The 19079-nt window shown below is 35.5% G+C and overlaps 1 protein-coding gene across 1 annotated transcript; it reads left to right on the top strand.

Annotated features, from left to right (window-relative positions):
• Positions 1–5880: 5880 nt before the first annotated feature.
• LOC132051998 (uncharacterized) lies at positions 5881–14488 on the top strand. The gene is made up of 4 exons (XM_059443316.1): positions 5881–6169; positions 6972–7084; positions 7165–7249; positions 14148–14488. The coding sequence occupies exons 1-4, from the start codon at positions 5969–5971 to the stop codon at positions 14235–14237; spliced, it is 489 nt and encodes a 162-aa protein (XP_059299299.1). The 5' UTR covers positions 5881–5968; the 3' UTR covers positions 14238–14488.
• Positions 14489–19079: the final 4591 nt, after the last annotated feature.

Here is a 19079-nt window from a genome sequence, read left to right on the forward strand (position 1 = left end):
ATATTACTTGGCCACATTACTAAAAATATATGTCCAAATTACTTGTTCATTTACAAAACCAAGATAAAATTAATTAAATCTTTTTCGTCTTACCCTTAGTAATAAATGTTCTTGAAAATAGTCTATTTTGATTAGAATGTATTTATTGGAGAGAGATAGGGGTAAGCTAGTAAAATACATCTTTCATTTCTGATTTCTTAAGGGGCGTGCAAAAGGGAAAGTGACAAGTAAAATGGGACAGAGAGAGTATATATTTTACCATAATATTCATATTTATTGGTGTAAGTATCAATAGCGTTTGAAAATAATTTGAAAATGAATAATTAATATAAAGGGTAAAATTAATAATAAGAACACACAAATATTCACTCATTAATTCCATGGAAATTAATGGCCAGCCCCTTCTGCATGATTCTCCCCCACTCTGCTTTTGTAGCCTAGCTTGATGGTCCCCATGATAAATAAAGGAATACAAGAAAAATGATGACATGTATACAAATATATACGCCTATAATATATGTGTAGTCGTTATCTTTATACACAATCAACATAATTGAAGTTTCGTACTAATTAATAATTACCATATTGGTTTCTTTCTCTTGATACGTTAACGTGGACAAGTAAAAGTAAACATAGGGAGTGACTTTTATACCCATTTTCCTTTTTTGTCACTACTTTAAACGTGAGAAGAGGGCGAACAATAGCAATGCAAATTTGTATCAAAAGTTATTTTAATTCTCCTACACATAACTTGTTCACTTTTGGCTTTTCATGTTCTTTGAGAATTAATAAATGAAGTATATATTTTATCACAATATCCATATTTATTGGTGTATAGTTTCAATAGCCTCAGAAAATGATTTGAAAATGAGTAATTAATATGAAGGGTAAAATAAGAAGAAGAATTTTTTTTCTTCTTGATATGTTAACGTTGACAAGTAAAAGTGAAGGAAGGGAGTGACTTTTATCCCCGTTTCCCTTCTTTGTCAATACTTTACTTATTTACTCTCCTTTGCAATCTGTGATTATTGTTTCTTTACATTTATAAAATGTATTACTTTATATTTTCATTTCAGAATTAAAATTTGGTGATTTACGATATAACATATATCTTTTTAATTTTGATTTCTTTGTAACAAATTGTTTTATCTATAATTGTTAATATAAAAAATTATAATATATTTTTTAATTAATTTAATAAAAATATTTTATTAGTTTTGCTTTTAAAAAATCCAATATATACAACAATGGTTCTTATGTTTGGATCTGAACAGTTACTTAATTGAAATGGATATCAACCTGTCGGTATACATATAAGATATTAAAGAATTTAAAAGAAAAAATTTAGAATCAAAATATTAATTTTCCTTCATATTCTTACTAATTTTCTTTTTCACATCGATAAACAACTTTCATTGTCATGATAATGAGAAAAAAGTCCGACTCCTTCCATCTCAAAGACTTAATTCCATCAACTCTATTTTTAATTATAACTAAAGTGATGGTACATAAAATACATTTTATATATGTTGCTATATATAATAACAATTAGAATGTTTTTAAAAGTTATTTTCAAAATACAAACCTTAAAGACTGGCTAATTAAAGTGAATAGACATGTTTGGCCCCCATATATATATATATATATATATATATATATATATATAGGGTTGTTAAGGAGGTAAATTCGAATATGATACGGGGTAGAGGTGTCAAAACGGGTTAGTCCAGCCCTAAAGGGTTAAAAGAATTAAATGGGCTAGGATGGGTTAGCCCATTTTACAGACGGGTCTCTAAAATAGTAAAATGGCAGCTGAACCCAGCTCTAAACGGGTCGCGGGCCAGGATGGGCCAACCCTTTAAGTTTTTCTTCTTCCGAAATAGCATTTTCTAAGTGAAATTTGGTACAATTTGTACACGGAACTTTTTGCAATCTGAAATAAAAGCTTCTATCACCCATTCTTGCACGAACTCATATTACAGAAACAAAATAAATTCAAGCGAACAAGCTTAAATTATTATTTTTGATTAATAATTCAAATCACATCCAAAAGAAATTATACATAATATAATTTCTAAAACTAAAAAGTATTACTCTGATTTCTAATTTACTACTTAGTAATATATTCCTTTTTCAATTACTTTTTATCTTTTCATTTAATTTACTTAGTTTTTTAAAAAATTGACTAACTTACTATTTTTTTCTGACCTCAAGGGCTGGCCTCAGCCCAACCTTTGAGGCCGGCGGGCCAAGAGAGACTGGACTATTGAGCCTCACTTCTAAACGGGCCAAAGAAATCTTAGTGCAACCCTACTTAAATAAATGGGTGACCCATTTTGACAGCTCTAATGGAGGTAGTGTTTTGGGGTTGATGTTGAAGAAAATATTTACAAATTACTTTATAAAAATCATACTAACTTTTTACTAGCTTTTAACTTGGTAAGTCACATATGTTATTCCAAACTTCCTCACTAGATAGCTTAGGAGGAGTAGAGCACTAAATCCTTCCTTTGAAAAAACAATTCTTCTATCTCTTTGAAATGAATAATCTATGGGTAAAAATTGATAATAACAATTAACAACCAAAGAAAGAAGAAATTAATTTCTTCCATCCCTTAAGTATAATGCATTATTTTTCCAAAATTATGACATGACAAAACTTTGCGTATGTTACATCTGACTCGGTGCAAGGCCAATTTTGGCTGGTCCTTGAGGAAAGACATAGGGAAATGAGTGGAAATTTGAGGCTTCCAATTCTCCTAGTTGAGTATACTCTATTGCAGAGGCGTAGCTATGTATGTCGAATGATTGATCACCCTTAATTGAAAAATTATATTGTGTTTATAGGTCAAGAGCTATTTTTTATACATATATATACTAAACTTTGAGAGTACCATTTAATACCCTCAATGAAATTTCTGATTTACTTACTGCTTTATGTTAGGAAATATTATAAGATATTGTAAAAAATTTCTTGCCTTATATAACTGGCTAAATCATAGGAGAGATGTGTAGGATATTTACTTACCTTTGATAGAGCCTCTAGAAATTATATAAATATATGCACTTCTGACATAGTGAAATACAATAATATTTTCCATTCGATAACATGGTATCAGAGTGGATATACTGCTCAACCGGAGTTAGATCTGGAAACTCATCGGAACTTGCTTAATGGTAGTCTTTACTTTTTCCCTTTCACTCGTAGTGTGGGGAAGGAGTGGACTCTAAGGGTCCTACTAATTGAGTTAAGGAAGCAAACTGTATCCATATCGATTGTTTTCTAGATCGTTCTGCAACACGTTTTGAACAAAATAAAATTTGAAACTGGAAACTCATCGGAACTTGCCGCAGTTGGGTTAGTATACTTGAAAGAGATTGTGAATCTGAAATTTAGTTGCCGCCACCAACCTAGGGAGGACCGCCTCCCCTTGATCTACAAAATTCCAGAATTCGGTGGCTGGAGGAGAAACGCGTGTGTCTCACGTGCCGGAGAAAGCTGCTTAAGACAACTAGTTTGTGTCGCGCACGGGGGCGCGTGCATAGACCAATTTGGTCCGGCTTCCTATTTTGATGTTGCCTTGACGTTTCCAGTTGAATTGAGGTGGTCCCGTGATCATATGACCGCATTTTGGAGAAGAGGAGCCTCGAAATAGAATCGGGAAATAATGTTCTTGTCAGGTTTGAGACTTTCCTATTTGTTGTTGATTATTGTTTTGATTCTTGAATCGGTTGGAGGTTGCCTACGAGTGCAACATTGAGTTGGATAGTTGTTCACCAATTTGTTATTTGATATTGTCTCCGGAAGGCTATTTGAAGCTTGATTAGATTTCGAAAATTATTTTTTCGGAGTGCAAGTTAAGTTTGGTTGTTCTGAAGCTTTTGATTGTGTTATAGTTCATTAAGTATTGTCTGCTTTTTGCATATAGTCTGTTTGGGACTTTCTGCTGCCTTCTTTACCACCTTATTTTGACACATTGGGTTTATTAATCGGAAAATGACTATTAGCAATAAGGACGGAGGAAACAAAACAATTCTCATTTCGGCGGATGAGTTTGCATAGTTTATTCAGTATCAAAAATCACAGAAAGCATCCATTTCAATTGGTACACTTGTTGAGTTGAGGAGAACATGTTTTATCTCCTCTTCAAACAAATAAGTAATTGATTCAGGTGCCACAAATCACATGACAGGTAATCCTAATGCCTTTTCTAGCTTTCAATCACACAAAGCACCCTCTTCTACGACTGTAGTTGATGGGTCAATATGTAGCATTGTTGGATCTGGGACCGTTAAACCAAACTCTTATATTAACTTGTCATATGTATTAAGTTTACTGAAGTTGGCTTTCAATTTGATTTTTGTGAGTAAATTTACAGGGACCTCAATTGTTATATCTCATTCTTCCCCGATTATTGTGCGTTTTGTGATCTTCAAGTAATTAGTAAAGGGCATGTATATGATGGTTTATACATCATTGATGAATGAGATTCTCAGTCTTTTGCCTGCTCTGGCGTGTTTCTCCTTTGAAGCACACTTTCGATTGAGACATCCCTCTTTACCTCTATTGAAGAAGCTCTGTCCCTAGTTTCAGAATATTTCTTCATTGGAATGTGAGTCATATCGATGTACAAAACACCATTGTAACTTAGTAGCTCCAATGGTTAATAAGCGAGCTAAGTCGGCCTTTGAGTTAGTTCATTCTGATGTTTAGGGACCATGTCTTCTTGTTTTCAAAATTGGGCATAAGTATTTTGTCACTTTTGTGGATGATTTCACTCGATGACTTGGATTCATTTTATGAAGAGTTGTTCTGAAGTGTTAACTCACTTTTCTACTTTCTGTACTGAAATTAGAACTCAATTAAATACTTCGATACCTATTTTAAGGAGTGATAACGCTAAAGTATACATGTCAAAATTGTTTGGTCGTACATGCTCAAAAACTCTTTTTTTTTTTAATTATATAATTGTGTGTATACAACCTTACTCCTAACTTGTAAAGGTGGAGATACTGTTTCCAATAGACCCTCGACTCAAGTAAAGAATATCAAAATTAGTAAGAAAAGAAAATAGAGTAGTGAAGAAACCACATAGAAAACAATGGAGAAAGAAACAATAATAACAACAAATAGTATGATAACCAAAGCAAAGAAAGAAACAGTGTAAGAGTAAAATCTAAGAATAAGATAGTACGAGACTACCTACCTACCTAAAATTTGGCTGACACCTGCCTAGTACCGAAAGATCAATGAAGTTGGTGACCTGATGACAGGGGAGCTAGTGACCAAAGTCCTGGTGAACGGTGACCATAACTATAACTGTCCCAAGGTAGTGAAATTCCTTGTAGGGTATGTTCCGACCCGCACGAAAGGCTAACGATCCGGGCACTGTCTCGGAGAAAGGCTCGGCGAAATAGACATGTCTGTGAAGATGCAGACTAGCTGCACCTGGATAGAAAGACCTAATGAAGCTTCACTGTTCCCTGAATTGGCTTTGGGCCTTTCCTGCGCAGCTTAGGTGGAAGGCGAAGAAGGCCTCCTTCCGTTTAGAAGAGGGAGGGGTTGGGGTGGGGGGAGAGGGAACCATCAATGACATACCACAGCTAGAATTCTAACCTTGTGTGAGGACCTGCGGGTAAAGTACTAAAATTAGTTAGTACTAATAATTATATTTAAATATTAGTTGAAGCAAGTAACAACAAGTAAAAAAGTTAAAGTTATTGTAGGAAGAATGACTTGCAAAATTATTTTCTCCAATTTGATGGAAAGTATTTTCTTTTTCTAATAACCAAAAAACAAAAAATAAATTTGTTATAATTTTTTTTTTTTTAAAAGTGAGTTCCAACCTTAGTAAAATATTATAATGGTGTGCAAAGTAAAAATGAGGAGAAAAAAAGAGGAGTCATTCTTGGCTCTTACAACCCAAAGCAAAAACCCAAGTCCCAAAGAAAGAGGAAAAAGCAAAAGATGCAGAGATGGTGTTCCAAGCTCCGATCCCTGGCCGTTCTCCGTTCAACTCCAATTACCCATAATACCCTTCTTCCCTATCGTGTTGTCCACACTGTTACTACTCCAATTAACAGATCATTGTTCACACATTCTTCACTAATCCCTCCCACCTTCATTAAACCCCTTTCCAGAAATGGCCCCTCTCTACCCCCTCTTTCTGTAAGTTTGGTTCTTTTTTATTTTCATTTGTTCGTTTCTTGATCGAGAAAAAAAAATTAGTAAAAGATTTGATTTTTCATTAGTGGTGGTTGTAGCACACATGATGCATTTGGATTGAACTATATGCGTATATGAAGTTTTATACAAGTATATAGTTATATTAGTCTGCACAATTTCGCAAGTTGGGGGTAGTGGGTATTCATTCATTCTTTTTTTTGGTTTTCAAGAACCTTTAAATAGTATAATGTGCTATACTAATTGCTACTGATACATAATTGCTATAGTCTAAGAGCTGGAAAATGAAAGGAAAATAAAGGGGTAACAAAAATGTGAGCTTTTTCGCTAGTGGTGGTTGTAGCGCACCTGATGCATTCCGCTTGAACTGTATGCGTAAATGAAATCTTGTAGAAGCATATTCACAGGGGGAGTAGCGGGTGCAGTAGATATTCATTTCTTTAGGTTTTCCAGAAGCTTTAAATAGTATAATGTGCTATACTAATTGCTATTGGTGCATAATTGCTATAGTCTAGGAGCTGCTGCTATTTGACCCCAAGAGCTTGGAAATGAAAGGAAAAACAATGGGGTTAACAAAAATGTGAGCTTGAATTCACGATTAGTCTTGTATAGTGTTAAAAAAGGTCGTAGTATCTGCTGTCTGTTTATTGCATCTGTCTGTTATTTACTTGTTCAGTGTCGATTGCAGTTTTTCGAGTTCTAGGTGCGTGAAAGTTTTTGGCGTCTGTTCTGTGTTTATTGGATTTGTCTGTTGTTTAATTTTCTAGTGTTGGTTGTTGATTTCTAGTTTACGCAAGTGCGGTACATCACTGCGAAACAGAGGAAGAGGAAGTTGAAAAGCAGGAAGCCGATGACTCCAATCACATCAAAAGTCAAGAAAATCAAGATGAAATTTTATTCGTACGTATATGACTTAATTTGCTTTTGTCTGAAAGATTATGTTAGATATTGAAGATAATTAATACTTTTTACTGGATTAGGTCTTTTAAGGACAGATTTCGTGTTATGAAAGATGGGCAGATTAGGCGCTGGAAAGAGGGGAAGAGACACAATGCACATTTAAAGGTCAGCTTTTCTCTTGTGCTTTGGAAGTTCGGATTAATTAAAACAAATGCTGTATACATGAACATTTATTTTTGTTAATATTACCTGATGCTAGTGAAGTGATGTTTTAGGGTGTAATTGCAATCACTTATGTGTTTTACTCGGTACTTATCTTATTGTTGTTAATAGCAAAGTGCTGCTTCACTGTTTGACTAGTAAGGATCAATAAGTGCTCCCCCTTTTAACTGTTTGCCAGAACTTTTGCAGTTGGGGGGAGGGGTGTTGTGAGAATACTTCTTCGTGAAAGCAATTGTCTTTCTTCTCACCATGCAAGCTAATTATTTACTCTTCAGCAAGGAGGTGGAAGGTTTACACCTTGCTGTTACAGTTGTTTAAGTTTGTGAATAGGTGCATAACATGTGAAGTAGTCATTACTTCCTGAAATGTGTTGGTAGTAGTGACAGGCAGGAGGATTTAACTTTAAGAGTATTATGTCATCATAATCTCTTGGCTCTGTTTAGTCTGCTACCTAGGCATTTCTTGGAAATGATGCTTGATTTAGGAACTTTTGGTGAAGTAGAAGAATCAAAGTCACCATGATTATAATTGAAACCTATCTAACCTGCAAAGGAAAGAAGACCCATCTGTTCAATCTGCTGAGTTATGCAAGGTCTTAGGCTGCATTTGTTTTCATTAAGATTAAGACGTCTGAATAGGAATACACATCTGAATCATTAAGATGTGGTCTGTAGATCCGAGAATGGTTAAGACTGTTTGTTGTTTAAACATCTGAATATATATAATTTATCTAACTCTAAACATAATAACTAGACAATTAAACGAAAAATAATTAATTGTAATAAAATACTAGAAAAATCTTAATATAAGCAAAATAACATAATTATTTGATAAAAAATATTTAAAGTGATACATGGATATACAGTATTTTCATAAAAAGAATAGAAACAGTACCCAGCCAAAAACTAATATTAAAAACTTGTTCCAATTTCTAATTGTCACTAAGCACAATGAGATGTATAGGGAAAGAAATCTTCTCTCAGAATACCAACTGGTTAATATATGGATTAATTAGAGGACAAAATTGAATTTGATTTAGAAAATAACAAATATTACAGATAAAGAAACTCCACGCAGAAGGGATGCTACAGCCTACAACAAAAAACTAGATATGTGGAAAGGAACTAGACCATAGCGCTCTTGTAATCATTAAGCCATAATTGTTATCTCCAGATTCCATGTCCAAGACTAATATTCTCAGTGGTGCATTATTAGAAAATACTGATATTAAAAATATGCCAGTCACGGAAAAATAAATACTGAAACTTCAATCACAAAGTTAAAAAATATATCTAATAGCACAAAATTGAATCTTTTGGAGAAGGAGGTGTTGCTTGAAGAAAAAGTATGGTCCCAATAGCTGGAGAGAAAAGCGTGAAACGATTTTGCAGAAAGAAGAAAATAGTGTGACTTTTTGTTAGAAGAAGGCGTGTATCATTCAGACTCTTTTTTAGATCTGACCGAATCAGATGCTAACAGGCCTAATAGGAGATATTTTTTTAAATAAAACAAATGCACTTAATGGGCTGAAATCTTAACCATTCAGATTCAGACCCCCATTAAGTGCAAACAAATGAGACCTTAGTGATTTTTGGAGACCATGGGTAGATGGGGGTGGGACTGATACTTGGGATTTCAAGGTGTATTCCCAGTTAAAGAATATTAATTGAGGAAATGGTTGAACATGGGTGAAATTCAATTCTGGTTAGACATGTATATTTCAAAAAAGGCGTCGGGCATGACTACAGGCAGCACCTGGAGAAGAGCTGCAAATAATAGAGAGCAAGGGAGAGGAGATCATCAAAATCTTCACCGGTCTATAGCAACTGTTGGATCTCTTCGTTTGTTTTTTCTCCCTTTACCTACCATACTTCTGTGACGTATTAACTAACACAATTTCAATAATCTTGGTACAAGTCTAATACTTCTTATGTTGGCACATCTAGAGAGTGTTTCTGGTGTCTGAGTTGAGTTCAGTTCTCTTAAATGTTTACCATCACGTATGGTATCATTGATGGACATCGAGGCCATGTTTTGACACACACACACCAAAAAAAAAAAAAAAAAAAAACACTTTGTCAAATGAGCTTCCTTTTGAATAATTTTATGCACAACCTTTCCTCCTAATTTCTTTGTTTTCTTTGAGAAAGAAAATGGAAGCGAGCGGAGATTCTGGCTCTCCAAACACTACTAAGTAGTTTGCAGGTTGAACTGATTGTGCTGCACTTGCTGCTGCTATGGCTATCCTTTACTGTATGATTTGCGTAATAAATTCCCAAAAACATTTCTGTTTAAAAATCCAGCTTGTAGGGGTTAAAAGTTTGTAAACTTACTGAAATTTTAGGATTATTTTTGCTCAATACATTGAAATGGTTGACCTTTGCACGGTTATCTAGGATCCAATGATCTAATGAACTTAAATCTTACTGCAAGTTCTGCGATGTCTGTTGCTCTTTAGTAGATGGCTTGTGGCACCTGCCTAGGAGAGAGAAATTAGGGAGTGCGGAACTACTGTGAGACCTTTAAATTGGGCCTTTCAAACACTGGAGTCTAAATAGATAAGGGAAATGGTGTTAGGAAAATTGTGGGGAAGTGAAAGTAGATATGAATCAAGAATGAGAAAGGTCGAAGTGGAAAAAAGAGGCGAATCAAGCTGCTTGAGAGGACAAAAAAGATGTTGCCATCAAGAAGTTAATACCTAATTATGGTTGATTAACAAACTACTTAAAAGAAAAGGAAAGAAAATAATATAAATAAGCTCAAAAAATTATGAACCAAATAATAATATCTAGCTAGTATAAGTAAAGATAAAAACTGAACTAAGAACCCAAGCCTTACTGATTGCTTATTGCTATAGGACCACAACTGTAATGCTGCTACAGTGGTAAATACTGATTCTGCCAAACTTTTTGTTTTCCCATCTGTTCTTCTATCAGCTCTCCTTAGGTTGGGAAAACGAAAGCTGGTGCTCAAGTCTTCGTTTTCCACTCTGAGTAGTAATGTCCGTGTAATCCTTTCCATCTTTTCTTCATTTTCCTCTTCAATGGCTGGCCGAAATTACTTCATATTGGTCTCTCCAAAGTTGCATCTGATACATCTGGCAGGAAAATTGTAACCTTTTTACAATATTCATACCCATTTCTCTGGAAATCATAACTTGATTAGAAAGTATCATGCATGCTAGGTCTTTTATCTCTTCAACTTTATTTGATTTTTCGAGCTGAGCATGACTTGATGTCCATAAAGCATCCCCAAATAAAGTTAGATTTGAGTGCTTCATTGATGACATATTTTTCTTCTAAAAGATTAACTCCGACTGGATTATTGAACCTTAAACAAACTCAAATTTGTTACTGGGATGCTGTTTTTCTCCTGCCACAACTCGTAGTATTTCCATCAAATTCTATAGACATTCATATTTTTTGCCTGTTTGACTTGTAGAACTTCTGTCAAAGACTTGGAGAGCGCTTGTAGTATCTGAAAAGTTTAACACGATCTTTGAAGAATAGGAAATAAGATGATCATCTTTATGGGGATAAATATCATAAACCGGAAGATTATTCAGGTTCTCTGATCTAATCCGGATGTACCAAATCAGATTTTTTGAAATACTCATTTGATGATCTTCATCACTACTTTTTGGTGTGCCTGAAATTATTGGATAATCTTAACTTTCACCATTAATTTTTCTTCCATTTATGTGATCAAGATGTTTGGTTATACATCAAGTCTTGTATTGATTTCTTTAAAGTCCTGCTATCCTACATGTTTGTGTAGCCCATATTTGGCTATGATTCCAAGTGATACATGCTGGATTGTGGAAGTAGGAGTTTTACTTTGATTCATGTGAAATCCCTTGTTTCCTAAAGGCAAATAAGGGGAAATGCTTAAAACGTTGTTTTTAGCAAAGAATTCAACTAATTTGGAATAGAGTCTTAGTTGATTGATTGATAGAAGTTCTGCCATAGAACATGGAGACCAGAGGCAAAATATCACAGATTTCTTTTGATAAGTGAAATTTTATTGATTTCACCATGAAAATGCTGTATATGTACATCAAAAGACTGCTGATCTCCTTAATAAGAAGTTGAAAGATTACAAAGTTATAATAGCTTCTTTTAAAAAATAAAAAAATAAAAAAAAAATTGTCTAAACATTTTATCCTAAAAAAACTGGAGCTCCTAATTCTCAACAATAAAAAGCTTTTAGACGAATGATTAAGGAAAATGATATATAAGAAGTAGGAAATTAGATGAGAACAAGTAAAATAATTGAACTCAATTACTTATCAAAATTAAATTGGCCACCTAATAAACCATCCTCTGATCTTAAAGGCATCATCTTGGTGTATTGCAAAAAGAATTATCTGATTTATCAACCCTAAGATAACAGAACTTTTCATAGCATGCTGCAAAACATATGCAATGTGCTGCTATACTACCAGCTTGAACAGTGCCTGGTGAATATGATTATGTTGCAGTACTGGTTTTGGTTTATTTTGTTTGTGCACCATGTATCCTCTAAATTCTTCACTAAAACGCTTTTTTGCCCCTTTATGTTTGGAGAGACTTGAATGAAATAAACATTTCATGAATTATAAAAGAATATCTTCGTCATCCTGTCTTCTTACCTTTCTTTGTTCTTTAAAATCTTTGTTCACTCCTGTCTGTGTCACTTCTTTTCTGTCCAGCCCTAAGCAAATCTTAAACACCATACTTCTATAGCACCTTCAGCTACATTGCGCCCATTCATCATTTTGTTTTGATAAAGTAATATGATTTTATAAATGTATTGGCAAAAACAAAAGCCCGTATACAAGAGGTATACGAAAAGTAGAAAACCTACAAAAATTATATGGTTTTCTACAAAGCCACCCAATCTTCTATATCTATAGGGATCTCATGGGCGTACCAAAAAGAAATAAGGAAAAGAGGCTACTCCTCAATTGTATAGAATTCATCTCCACAAAACCTACATAAGTGCTAATGGAGCAAACTTCCAAGCCTTGTGCTTCTTTTCCGTCTGCCACAATTCCAGTTAGACAATACCGCTTTTACCATACGTGGCATCGCTAATTTCACTCCAAATCATGTCAAAATTTCTCACCATAATCCCGAAACAACCCGGCAATGAAGTAAAAGATGATCCACATCTGCACCCGATTCCTTGCACAAAAAACATCAACTAACATAAGTTAGTTTCCTCTTCCTTAGATTCTCGTCCTTCAAGATCACTACTCTAGCTGCTAGCCAAGTAAAGAATACCTTGCTCGGAACCTTGGGAATCCAAATCAAGCTGTGTGGAAAGTCAACCTCCTCCCTAGTCAACTTTGAGGTGTAATTGATTGATTCATTGGTTTGTCATTTGTTTCTTACCTATTATTTATTGTCACTTTTTTCCTAATAGATGTTGAATTGCATTAATTGAAATAAGATAATTGAGTGCAAACACCATTTTTTAAAAGGAAAGTTTTTTAATAATGGGGAAATCTCCTGTATATAAGCACTATACCAAAATGTAATGAATTCACCACATAATTCTCGACGAGCTATTGTTCTATACATACCAGAACCTTATGTGCACATGAAAAAGAAACTGGGATAAATGTAAACACCATCTTGATTTTAATTGCATAGAAACAATATTATTGAAGTTGAAAACCATCCGAGTAAACCAAAATAAGTTGGCAAACACATATCCTAGTAAGCTGGCATTGCTTTTCTTTCTCCACTCACTATGTGCACTATTTAATTCCTGCATGAGTATTGAATTACTTGGCGGAATGAGCATGAATTTCATCTAATGGATACCAATAAAAGCTGCCGTTAGACTTTCAAATTCAAGCGATGTAAAGAACAACTTTTCATGTGAAAGAGAATCCTGGGCAAATTCGGGCCAGAGTAGTAGTTAATTAATTGATAGGTTCACAAAGTATATCCGTCTCAAGTCCCAGATAAAGGAGAAGAAATGTGGACGTTGACGACCAGTGTAAAATTGCCTAATGATGATGAATTCTCTAATCCTCTGATATTGGATTATAATGAATCTGAATAGAGTGGATTGGATAAAGAAGATTTTACAAAGCAGATACTAATTAATTTTGGATTTAGAGGCAGTTCATTGGTTGGGTTTTTGACGGTATACCTGTGGCCTGTTATTTTAGAAAGTCTGTTAGGTTTGGGTGGGGGTCAGAATCTTCCTGGCGTGGAAACTAGTGTATTTGACAAAACAGCTTTTTCTTTGAAGTGCAGAAGAGTAATTCCTGCCTGCCCTCTCCCTTTTAAACTTTTTGATAAAGTAATTGCTTGGACTTGGACCTTGGTAAAATTAGTTAATTACCATATTAGCATCACAGTTTACTGTAACTTGGCCGCAGTAATAGAATATTTGATATGGAACTTATTAAGCCCAAATCCTATGAGAGCATAATCTTGCGAGGAGTTAGGCTGAACTAGTCTAACTGCGATTTCACTTATGTTCAGCTCTGTGGTATTGTGTTTGTTCAGACTTTTGAGAATAAGAAGCTCTAAATTTCATTAGCAAGGTGAAGGCTGTCATGAGATCACAACTTGTGAGTCACTCATGCTCTTATGCTTTCGTTGAGTGGATTAGGTAGCTAGGTTTTGAGATCACTTGATTTTTGGAAAGCAAATCTTTGGATTTTCCAGAACTTTTGGCCTTGTAATTTAAAGAGATCCTCGAGCCCTTATGTGAAGTTGAGCTTCCATCTTCCTCAGTTGAATTATCTGCATGTTGTTGTGTTTGTACACTTGCATTGGTTATGAACTTCAGTCATGACCACTTCCATGTGGTGTTAAATGTGTTTTACTGTTTGCTGCAGTCTAAGATATCAAAACGTCGACTCAGGCTACCTGCTACTGTCCCTCCGGCTTATGCAAAAACGATGAAGAAGCTTGGTTTTTGTAGTTGAAGCATTTGTAGCTCTATGCACTTACTGCCAGTGACATTTCTTACTTACTGATCTTGTTGGTGGTCCTCTGGATTCAGCTCAGTGTAGAAGATTTTTTCAAGGCAAACATGTAACAGGTTTTGTTTCAGGTCATTCGTGACAAAGCTATCTATTAGTATATTTCTCTGGCAAATGGGTATGGATTTAGAGTTTTTGTAAGAACAAATAAAATACAAAAGAGATGAGCTAATGAAACTGATCATTTTGCATCCTTTTAGACGACTTCTGGAAAGTTGAGCGATTTCGTTGGAAACATTGTTTTTTGGATATGTTGAAGAGCCTGAAAGAGAACAAGTTAAAAGTATGTCATCTAACATAAATCAATGACACAAACTCATACTAGCCAAGGGTTTGTGACTTTTCAGGACATGTGGTGAATAAACTAGTTTGATTATGGGTGTGTTCGATATAAAATGTTTTTCAATTTTCTCATGTTCATTTGGTAAAAAATTTTTGAAAAACATTTGGTTTAGGAAAATAAGTTCCTCAAAATTAGGGAAACTAACTTCCCTAATAAAAGTAGGGAAAACAAGCCCACAGGTGTATTCCATCAACCACCCAACCACCCACCCCACCCCTGTCCCAAAAAAAAAAAAAAATTTGTTTTGAAAAAAAAAGTTTGAATTTTTTTTTTTTTTGATTTTTTGCACCACTCACCCCCTAACTATCAAACAGCAACCACTTCTGCAACCATGCACCACCCCACCCCCAACCACTCCACAACCCATGCGAAACTACCCCCACCCCAACCCCTACCCCCCACCCAACGCACTAAAAGCATACCTTATGCGAATTGCCCTTCTTTTGGGGTGGTCTTTAAATTTTGCCCCTCATATTTGAAATCTTTAAATTTTTCCCTTCGACTAAAACTCATGGGTTCTAGGTTCGAATCTCCATTTAATCAAAAATTTAAAAAAAATTCGCAAGGCAGAGTTTAAATTTCGTTATGCCCCCACCGGCATACACTTGTTAAAGAATTACCAAAGTTATGCCGGACCCGGCACACTTATGCCTTATGAGCGGACTTGGCATAAGTATGCCGGGTCCGGCATAACTTTGGTAATTCCTTCACAAGTTTATCTTGGTCCCAAGACACTTATGGGCAAACTTTTTAGTTAAGCCATAACTAAAGTCTTTTCCTAGTTATGCCTTATGTGCGTACTTAGTTAGGCATAATTAAAAGTATGCCCCATAAGGCATAACTTTTTCTTAAGACATAGACTTTGTCTTATAAGGCAAATTTTTAGTTGTCTTAAGGAAAAGTTCCGCCTTATTGGGCATACTTTTAGTTATGTCTTATGGTGTATACTTTTAGTTGTGCCTTAACTAAAAATCTGCCCCATGGCATAACTAGGAAAAGACTTTTAGTTAAGGCTTAACTAAAAGTTTGCCTATTAAAAGTTTGCCCAAGTATGCGGACGCGCCATAAACATTGTTATCAAAAGTTATCTTGACCCGACATACTTATGCCAAGTCTTCCCTTACGGCATGAGTATGTCGGGTCAAGATAAACCTTGAATTAAACTCACAAGTGTATGTCGGTCCATCAGATGTGTTTACCCAAACCTTGCCTTGTAATTTTTTTTCTTAATTTATCTTGGGCGGCGTTCGACCGAACCTACGATTTCTGCGAGAAAGCTCGTGGTTACAACGCGAAGGGCAAAAATTAAAGACCAAAGAATATGAGGGGCAAAATTTAAAGACCACCCCAAAAGAAGGGCAATCTGCGCAAAAAAATGTATCTCAGGGGTTGAAAGCCCTACATTCTTTTTCAATTCGGATGGGCATCTTATTCAAAGAGAAAAATCTCAAATATCTGGAGTTTCTTTTTGTATATTATATGGATGATCCGATCCGCAAGGACCATCATTGGGAATTGTTTGACACCCCCCCTCCCTCCCCCGCCCCCCTCCCCAATTTTTTTTTTTTTAATTTTTAATTTTTCTTTTGGGTTTCTACACCACCACATCCCTCCCCCTCGCACCCACCACCCCCCCACCAACCCACCCCCAACTACTCCCCCCCAGTCTGCACCCTACCCTCACCCCCAATTTTTTCTTCTTTTTTCTTAAAAATGGTTTTAAAAGTTTCTTTTATTTTTATTTTTTGTCACCCCACCCTTCCCCATGACCACCCCTCTCGACACCCTACCTCTCCAAAAAATTAGTTTTTTTTTTAGAAGTTTTGAAAAGTTTTCTTTTTTGATTCTCTACACCCATCCCCCTCACGCACCCCTACCTTTTCCCAAATTTTCCACTTCCTATTTAATTTTATCTTTATTAAAAAATTATAAAAATTGAAAGTTTTGCAAAGTTTTGCGTGGTTATTGGAGGGGGTGGTGGGGTCATGGGGATGGGTGGTGTAAAAATCTGAAAAAAGTAACTTTTAAAACTTTTTTTGGAGCGGGAAGGGGAGAGAGGGGGGGGGGGGGTCACGCGAGGATGGGGGATTGTGGTGGTATAGAAAACCAAGAAAAGAAAATTTAAAATTCAAAAAAAAAAAAATTGTTTGGGGGGGGGGGGGGGGAGCGATGGAAGGGATGTGGTGGTTTAGAAAATTCGAAAAAAAAAATTAAAAACTTCCAAACAAAAAAAAAATTGGGGGTGGGGGCGGGGGTGGGGGAGCAAGGGTGGGGGTGGGGTGGAGGGTTGGTGTGGTATGGCGTGGTGGGGTTGGGGTGGAGCTGTGGGGGCTTGGATGGGTATTTTCCTGAAAATGTTTTCTACCAACCAAACGAACATGAGAAAATAAATAAGAAATTCACTTCTTTTCCGCTATCCAAACGAACATGAGAAAATAATTAGAAATTTACTTATTTTTCAAAAACACATTTTGCAGAAAAACATTTTCCTCCCTACCGAACACACCCTATGTCGTTTTCCGCAACAGATTGTTAATTAGTAGTACACATTAGTTTTTATAGGTATTTGCTGACGAGGTGCTAACCGGCTCATTAAAAGTGTCTTAAATGCTAATCTATGGAAAATGTGAACGCAATCAGGTTACCCATTGATAAACACCTGATTTACTATCAAATATTCAAACTAACTAATGTTAAATCCACTTAATTGTGAAGATAGAAACATATGAATTCAGCATATGCCAATACCAAGAAGAAGAGTCCATGCTTTATTTTCCTCTTACTAGCTAAAGGCTTGAGAATGACAAGAAATTGGGCTTGAGAATGACAAGAAATTGACTTTTTCTTTTTTAATGGGTGGGGTTTCACATTTTTTTGCGCGGATTGCCCTTCTTTTTTGGGGTTAGTCTTTTTTTAAATTTTCGCCCTTCATATTGTGGTCTTTAAATTTTGCCCCCGTATTGCGGGTCTTTAATTTTTGCCTCTTCGCGTTGCGATCACCGAGCCGGACGAAATCATGAGGTTACGGGTTCGAACCCACTAAGCATAAATTAAAAAAAAAAAAATCGCGAGACGAGGTTTGGGTTTTGTATGCTTTGGACCCGGCGTATACAACTTGTTAAGGAATAACCAAGAGATTATCTTGCGGACCGGCATGATACGTCATGCCTTATGGGCAGACTTGGCATAAGTATGCTGGGTCCGGCATAACTTTGGTTATTCCTTAACAAGAGTATGCTGGTGCGGCATCTTATAAACGAGACTTTTTTAGTTAAGCCTTGACTAAAAGTCTCGTCCTAGTTATGCCTTATGGGGCAGACTTTTAATTAAGGCATAGCTAAAAATATGTCCCATAAGGCATAATTTTTCCTTAAGACATAGACTTTGCCTTATAAGATAAACTTTTAGTTATGCCTTAAGGTAAAGTTCCGCCTTATTGGGCATACTTTTAGTTATGCCTTATGGAGCGGACTTTTAGTTAAGGCATAACTAAAAGTATGCCCCTAAGGTGGAACTTTTCCTTAAGGCATAAACTTTGCCTTATAAGGCGGAACTTATAGTTATGTCGAGTCCGGCATAACTTTAGTTATTCCTTAAGGAAAAGTTCCGCCTTATGGGACATACTTTTAGTTATGCCTTATGGGGCACACTTATAGTTAAGGCATAACTAAAAGTTTACCTTGAAAAGTAAAAAAAAAATATATATGCTTCAAGGCAAAGTCTGCCCCAGACTTTTGGTTAAACATAACTAAAATTCTGCCGGTGGGGGCATAGCGAAATTCAAACTCTGTCTTGCGATTTTTTTTTTAATTTTTGATTGAGTGGGAGTTCGAACCTGTAACCCATGGATTTTAGCCGAAGGACAAAATTTAAAGATTACAAATATGAGGGGTAAAATTTAAAGACCACCCCAAAAAATGGGCAATTCGCAGAATTGCCCGGGATTTCATGATCTAAGAATATAGATGTTCGATTAAGATGCATCTTTTGATCTCAATTCTCAATTTTTAATCTTCTTTTTTACATGAAACGAAAATGCGCAGACATTGTATTATTATACTAAGGGATCGTTTGGTAGGTAGCCAAAATTATCCCCGGATTGTAATCCCGGGACTAATTTATCCCATCTCTTGGGACAAGTGGGATAAGAAGGGATATCCCATCTTTTAAGTTGGAATGCATTTTATACTTTGTTTGGTACAAGGTATAAATTTATCTCAATATAAATTTATACCTTCTACCAAACATGATACAAAAAATTAGTGCTGGGATATCCCAGCTTATACCATGCACCAAACGACCCCTAAGAGATTAAAGCAAGAACGTTCAAAGTGACAACAAGCGTTATTGTAATATCAACCTTTGAATCAGATTAACATCAAAGCAAAGTGCTCTATTTCCTGACTAGGATGTAGGCTGCGTCCGGTTTGCAGCAAAACGTT

This window comes from Lycium ferocissimum, chromosome 4 (genome assembly GCF_029784015.1).
Source record: "Lycium ferocissimum isolate CSIRO_LF1 chromosome 4, AGI_CSIRO_Lferr_CH_V1, whole genome shotgun sequence".
Classification (NCBI taxonomy): Eukaryota; Viridiplantae; Streptophyta; class Magnoliopsida; order Solanales; family Solanaceae; genus Lycium; species Lycium ferocissimum.